The 7500-nt window shown below is 36.7% G+C and overlaps 1 protein-coding gene across 1 annotated transcript in view; it reads left to right on the top strand.

The window, feature by feature from the left end:
• The window catches only part of LOC138022431 (differentially expressed in FDCP 8-like), a 44758-nt gene that overhangs the window by 7618 nt on the left and 29640 nt on the right, over positions 1-7500 (top strand). The window contains exons 3-4 of the mRNA XM_068869557.1: positions 3930-4019; positions 5406-5519. Of these exons, the coding sequence (XP_068725658.1) occupies positions 3930-4019; positions 5406-5519 (204 nt within the window). The remainder of the gene's footprint in view (positions 1-3929; positions 4020-5405; positions 5520-7500) is intronic.

Genomic DNA, 7500 nt, shown 5'->3' with positions numbered 1-7500 from the left:
CAACCAGGCTTTTCATTTACCAAAAACTAGTCACCCGGTAAACTTTCTAGTCGTCTGGGACAACCGGACAACGACTAATTTCGTTTCGTAATTAATTTGGAATCATTGCAAATTAAAGCAATGGAAAGGCTTGTCTTTATCTCCAATTGATTTACAACCCCTCTTTCAGTGATTTCCCATCCTGTCTTCACATATCCATTTTTCTAGGCCCCCACATCCAGCTTTTGTGAGGTAAAGTGGTAAAGTCGCATGCAAGCCAACTAGGGCCCAAAACAGCTGGATCCCAGTTTTGATAGCTTGAAGCAAGTGGGAGAATTATTACTCTCCCCCCCCCCCCCCTTCCTGGATGGGATGCTAGTCCATTGCATGGTTACCCCCAGCAGTGTATCGCTGGTACCCATTTATGCACCTGGGTGAAGAGAGAGAGTGTGGAGTGAAGTCCCTTGTCTAAGGAAGGAACATGATGGCAGAGCTATGTTGCAGTTAAATTTTACTTTCAGGTCAAATTTTTTTAACCTAGGTTATAATTTTTTTAACCTAAATTATAGGTTAAATTTTTTTTAACCTAGGTTATAATTTTTTGAACCTAAATTATAGGTTAAATTTTTTTTAACCTAGGTTATAATTTTTTTAACCTAAATTTTGGGGTTAAAATTTTTTTAACCTAGGGTATATAATTTCTCTGGGTTTAGTGATTAGGGTTAAGCACTAATTTCAAATGGTTAGCTTTCAGGGTTAGGTTTGGGACACAACATACCAGTGATGTTCTATGGAATAGTCATGTATGAACGGTGACAGTTGTCAAAGGGGAATCAGCCATTTTAATTCTCAGAGTTTGCTGTAGATTAATAAAACATATATTCTACTATTCATTTGTATTTGTGTTTATTCTTGTTTTCATACATAATTGCAAAAGTGCATGCAAATATTATTGATAAATATTTATGTGTATCTGTTCTAAATACATCGGGAAATTACTGATTAATTGCCATTTTGCAAGCACGCGAAAATGTAATATGTTTGGAGTAATCCAATGCTATTCCTGTGTTTTGACTCTTGTGAAGTCGGCTCGGAGAAATTTGGGTGTCTATAACTCCAAATTCAGTAACCACTTGGGCATAACCATTCGCAGGCTCTATTGATATTATTTTTTCTAGCAATGTATTGGGGTGCAAGGGTGTCTTATCGACCTTATCAATTTTTATTTTTACATAATCATTGACATGAAATTTGGCTACTTTGGGTCTGGATTGCTTCATTTTTTTGTTGTACTGTTCTTGCCTTTCTTTGATTTTTTTGCGTTTTTTGGAGCGAGAACTTTTAGTTTCTTTTGCTTGTTGCTGTTCGTTAGTTTGAATGTCATCTGTGCTGTTTTCATCTGTCAATGTTGGAGTTTGCTGGACATTCATTTCTACTGTTTCATCCTCACTGTCAAGCCTTTGTTGCTCATTGTTTGTCTCTTCTTCTTGTTCCCCTTTGTCAGTATCTGTTTCTTGTACACTTGCCCGCATTTCTTCTCTCCATGGCTTGATACCTAACACTAGTTCATATGGTGTTTGGGCAACAGCACGGTGCACTGTAATGTTTTTCTTGTAGGCTGCTTCTCCTAACACTGTACACCAGTTGTTGTAACTTTCTTTCTTCTCTGTAAGAATATTTCGAATGTTTTCCTTTATTGTTCTATTATTTCTCTCGACTAGTCCTTGGGTAGTAGGTGTGCGTGGAGCTCCATGCACTTGTTTTATGTTATTGCTCTGACAGAAGCTGGACATCTTTTGATTTTTAAATTCTTTTCCGTTGTCGGAATGCAACTTTTTAGGAAAACCCCACTGCCAAAATAGCTGGTTTAAACAACTTATAACTTGTTCTGTTTGCTTGGAAATTAATGGAAAAAGCCACGAGAATTTCGTGTGATGGTCCGTGATGTGTAAAATCCATTTATGTCCCTCGCTGCATGAACATGATAACCTTCTCATATCTATCAAGTCGATTTCCACGTGTGAAAGAAATTTATTTGCGATGATGGGGTGTACCACTGGTTTCTTCAGATGGTCTGCAACGGATTTTTGTTGTTCGTGAATGCTGCAAAGAGATACAAATAGTTTCACAACTATTTGGGGTATCTCAGCATAGTTATTTTTTATATAATTTTCAAGTTTGTCTTCTTGCTTTTTTTTTGTGTGTGTACTATTCTTTTTAGACCCCCCCCCCCCCCAAAAAAAAAAAAACCAGGCCCCTATTTTTTAAACTACACCCCATAAATAAAAGCCCTTTTTAGACAGTTGATAAATAACCTAGGTAAAAAAAAATTACCTAGTTTAAATATTATGAACTAGGTGGAAAATTTTAACCTGGGTTTAAAAAAATTTGACCTAAAAAAAATTCCAAACTACAACATGTACATGTATAGGCCTCAAACCAGCGACCCTTGGAATCAGGAGACCGGCGCACTAACCACTATGCCACCATGCCTCCACATGTCAGGCTTCTGTGCCTCCTAGCATCTCCTCTTTAAAGAAATTCTGTTTAACATAATTAAAGTACATCTTAACAGGGCTTCAAACTTCCTGTACCCAAATACTGAGCATTGTCTTTCATAATCCCCTTTCTGGGTTGCTAAAAATGAAATGCTTCTTCCAGGGCTCGAAATTAACGAAAAAATCCAGTTGCAATTTTGCGACCAGGTACAAAAATTTAGTCAAAATTTTGCAAATTTTAGTCGCAAAATCGTTGAGCTGCATTATGTTGTCAGCGGTTTAGCAAAACAAAATAATTTTATGAGCGCACAATACTAGTCTTGTGTGTAAAGAAACCTCTAAAGAAAAATGTGCACGTAACATCACAACTAAATTTCGCTACAATTACGCTATCTTCAGAGTGAAAGCAAATTCACGGCGACAAACAAAAGAATTTTGTCATCTCCTTATAATTTATTTCAGCAAAAGTAGCAGCAAAGTGGCAACTGCTAACCCTTTTGTTTCAAAAGAGCGAAGGTGAAACAAGTCACAAATTTGCGACTTCTTCAGATAATATTATCTTAGTCGCAAAGGGAAAAAATTCAGTCGCAATGTCGAGCCCTGTCTTCTTTAACTAGTAACACTTTATAACCTGATGTTAAATTTCTCTTTTTCTTCCCTCAGTCAATTCTTTAGTGTTGTATTTATCTAATCTTTTTTACTAGTAAAATGAAAAAGTAAAGTTTGTTTACGAGCCAAGTGGCCCATCAGAGCTGAAGCTTATCTTGGTTTCTGTGGCATGAAGCGACTAGGAGTATTTTTTACTCCCCCCTGGATGGGATGCCAGTCCATCGCAGGGTTACCCCCAGCATTTTGCCGGTACCCATTTATACACCGAGAGGCACCGTGGGAGTAAAGTGTCTTGCCCAAGAACACAACACAATGTCCCCGGTCAGGACCTGAACCTGGACCACTTGATCCGGAGTTGATTATAAGTTTAAGCTCTTAACTGGGGTTAATGAGCCCTAAGGGAGTACTATTTATTCCTCACTTGTCCCTAGTGTACTCTACTCTCCTCACCCTCGCAATCAAGGCTTGTCCCGTAGTCAAAAGCTCATTGTTTAGGTCAAAGTACTTTCACTTTTACAGTGTTAAAGCGGTTGCCAAAGCTTCCAGTAGTTTTCCACAACATCACGCGATTCTCACCTGTTTCACCTTATGTAAATCTCCCATACCATTAGTCAGCCACATTTCAGCTTTGCTCTTCAAGCAAGTACCTTCAGTTGAGTTGCACTCTTCTCTCGGTTGCCCATGCCCCTCTCCTGGGCATGCGAATATCCCCCGCGGCTTTCCCCCCTTTTTATGTCACTGACCCTTAGGGACTCATTAAGCATGCTAACCATGAGGCCACCGCACCTCCCTCTTTTTTAATAGTTTGTCTCCATAAATGTCTGAAAGAAGTATTTTTATTAGGTTGCTTAGCTGGGCTTCAAGCAATCAAGTGTCATTTTGGTCTCTGGCAACAAAAATTACTTGTAAAAAAGACATTGAGGACATTCTCAGGTACAGTTATAACAAATACATTGACTAATGTACAGGGTGCAGATTATTAAAATTAAAATACCATGATATTGTTTTGGTATTAGCAAGTCTGTCTTGACTGCTGACGAATGGTGGACATCCATCAGATTGATGCAAGCCATGGATCAAGTCTATTGGCCTTCCATTGATGTCTTTTTCCTGCCAGCTTGGAAAGATAAAGCCATTAGGGAGCTTTTAAAAGCAAGGGCAATGAGGATGGCTTTGAGACCATTATCTCAAAATAATACTTTCTATCATTGTCATACTGTACTTTCATTCGGCATGGACTGGTCCGTGAATAAAATTTGAATTAAGGGTATGGGTGTTTGGAGAGAAAATTGAGAATTTATCATCAGGTTTTAGTGTCCTTCATGTAAACTCAATTTTGGTCATTTTATTTTGTTGTCTGGACGAGATGGGCTTAGAAATTTTTCCATACCTTTTCATGTAAAACACATCTGAAGTGTGCGGAACCCAAGGTTGTTTTTGCTTAGAAAAACTATTACAGTGTATTGTCATCCTTGCTTAAACTTCCTTCAAATTATTGTTGTGGTTAAGCCTTTGTTAAAGAAAAATGAGGTGTCCGTGAAAAAAAAAAACAAAGAAAACAAAGAAAAGCAATTTTAGCAGTTTAAAAATTGATTTTTCTGAATTTTTTTTTCGGGAAAATATAGTTCACAGCCCATCAATTCAAGATTTGCAAAAACAAACATTTGAGCAAGACGCCCAAATTTACCTTTACCGAGACCTTAAATAGACTTAAAGATTGTTCATGTTGCTCTAACTTCCTGTTTGTTTGCGAAGACTTTTACATGTACCAAGTAATGTCGAGAATGTGATAATTATATATTGTTGTTAAGTACATTGATAATAATTTGTTACAGGCACATTAAATACAGGAAAAAAAATTAATAAAATTATTGCTAAAGCCCTATGTCACACACCTAAACTGTGTATGCAGTCTTCGGCTGTTTTGATGTAAAAGCATTACAATATTATTATAGCAACAAGTACACTGTATTATTAAATTTCTAAAATAATAATGTTACTCAGCAAGACAACTAATATGACGTCTAAAATAATGTACATTAAATAAATTATCACATTGCCAATGAAAAAAAAAAGTGCACTTTCTAAAAATTTGATTTCTGTGTTTTTTGGTACTTGTCAGTCCAAGCAATTTGTTTACTTCTCTTTTTCCTTATTATTGGACAGCTTCAGTTGTGCTGTTTTTAGTTTTTTTTCCCCAGCTCCCACCTGTCCAGAGTCTTATAATTTTTCTATTGTGATTTGAAATTGCTTGTCACAATGTGCAAGCTTGTCTCTATTCCTTTTCTGAAACACTGTCTTGTTACTTTTTTCATCAAGGTTGCGATTGAAAACTGACGAAGAGAAATGTATGGCATGGATAAGACAAGGCCTGAAAGAAAACACGCTTAGTAGCTACCTCAATGTCATTACACAAGATGAAAAGCTTTTAAGGTATCAACTGTATGTACACCTGTACAGACTGTAGTCTGTAATCATTAATCTGTAGTTGGCTTTCCTGTTTACCTCAAGAAGAGAAAAAAGGGAATTTTTAGTGCATGTTTGGTTTATGTTTTTGAATGATGTATTGCAAATTGTGAGATGAAAAACTCACAAAAACTGGAGGTAAAGGCTTAGTGAAGAGACTGAAGTTATGGCTCATTTCTCATCCCCTTGTCCTAAGCATACATGTAGATTGCAGTATGCAGTCCATGGATTCATTTGCCATAAATAATTGGCTACCATTTTACTAAAAGACTTTAATAAAACAGTGGCAATGTTATACAAAGTCATTTACATTGAAGACAAAGTGCCAAGCTCCCAGGATCATTTAATAAATTTTTAAAGGAGCCAATGATCTTCACAGAGTAATAACTTGCATATTTAAAGTGTGAGTGTTAGTATGTCAATGAATTCTCAAGAAACCATTTTCTTGTGTTACGAGGAATGCTGAATTGACCCATTGACACCTGGGAGTGAGACTTAATAAAAAGATTTTACTCTGTCTGATGCTGGGTTCTAGCGCCAGGAGATTAATAAATACTTGTCAACTGGGGGTCTCCTAGGGTGTTTGAGGTGTCAATAAGTTAATGCATTTATAAATTATTAACCCTCTTACGGTAACAAAAAAGGGATTTGGAAAAAACAGTGTGCCACTGTTGTTCTTAACCCTTGCACCCCTGGGGGGCTCCCCATTGGCGAGGAAAATCGTCTGGTGTTAGGCAGAGTAAAATCTATAAGTGTCACTCTTAGGAGGGTAAGGGTTAAACATACACAAACTTATGAGTGTGTTTGTTTTGAACTTCTTAAATTAATTATAATTAACTTCTGGTTAAAATGTCATGGGTATTCCTGTGGAAGGTTTGTCCACTTTCTTGTAAAATTAAAAATGAACAAGCAAAAGTACAACATTCTGTACAATTTATAGTTTACACACATTTTCTTTGCTTCTTTGCTATGCTTAATAACATTGCACTCAGTTCCGAGAATTGTGACCAGCGACTGGAATTTTCAGGCAAGTTGCCAGCTGGCGACTTTCAACCTCACGTCCAACTAATCCAGTGATTGAAAAGTAATTTATTTTCAAATTGAAAAAAATTCATGCGCTGTTCTAGCTCAAAAATGAAAAAAACGATTCCCTTTAAATTACCCACTTGATACTTTTCTTCCACGCAATGTAATCAAACGACAACAACCGCCATATTTTTCTGTGATATCATGCCCCATGCATGAGGTACTTACCTACCGACAAGGTTTATTATTATATACGTCAGACTCACTATGAAAAATCTGATTGGTCGAGAGAATTCAATCAATTCACAATAGCTTGTGAACTTGACATGATAAATGTAATATCTGCTGCAGATATTACATGTACATTTATCATGTCAAGTTCAACATCTGCCTGGTTACTAAGCCCCTTGGAGTGTTCTCCTCAGAAACAAAATGGCTGAACGCTTCGCTTCTGTTTGAGGATGAATTATGTGAAAAATGTATAATAAAACAATTATTGAATTCGGTTTTCGCATGATATGATGAATTATCAAAACCCCGTGTCTGTGTTTGATAACACAGACCTTGGTTTTGATAATTCATGATATCATGCTCAACCTCATCCAATAATTATTTATTGTCTGCTGGCAAGCTGCACAAGTTTTTTAAATATGAGTTTTTGCATTCAGTGGATAAAGAACGAGCGAGCAAAGAAATTTATGACAAAAGTATATAGTGGACATCCAAATCGGAAGCAGTTAATTTAGCAATGTTGAGGGAAGATAACCTGAGTACAGCATTGATACCTGAAACGATATTTTGCGAAGGGCAATGTTTTGTAGACTGTCACTAACATAATGAGCAAACGACTTGAGAAATTACTCTTTCGCATCAGCATGGGTGATTTTTATACAGCACAAGACAACTGAGAACATTCATTAAC

This window comes from Montipora capricornis, chromosome 10 (assembly GCF_036669925.1).
Source record: "Montipora capricornis isolate CH-2021 chromosome 10, ASM3666992v2, whole genome shotgun sequence".
Lineage (NCBI taxonomy): Eukaryota > Metazoa > Cnidaria > Anthozoa > Scleractinia > Acroporidae > Montipora > Montipora capricornis.
This window is presented reverse-complemented; position numbering and strand designations above follow the sequence as displayed.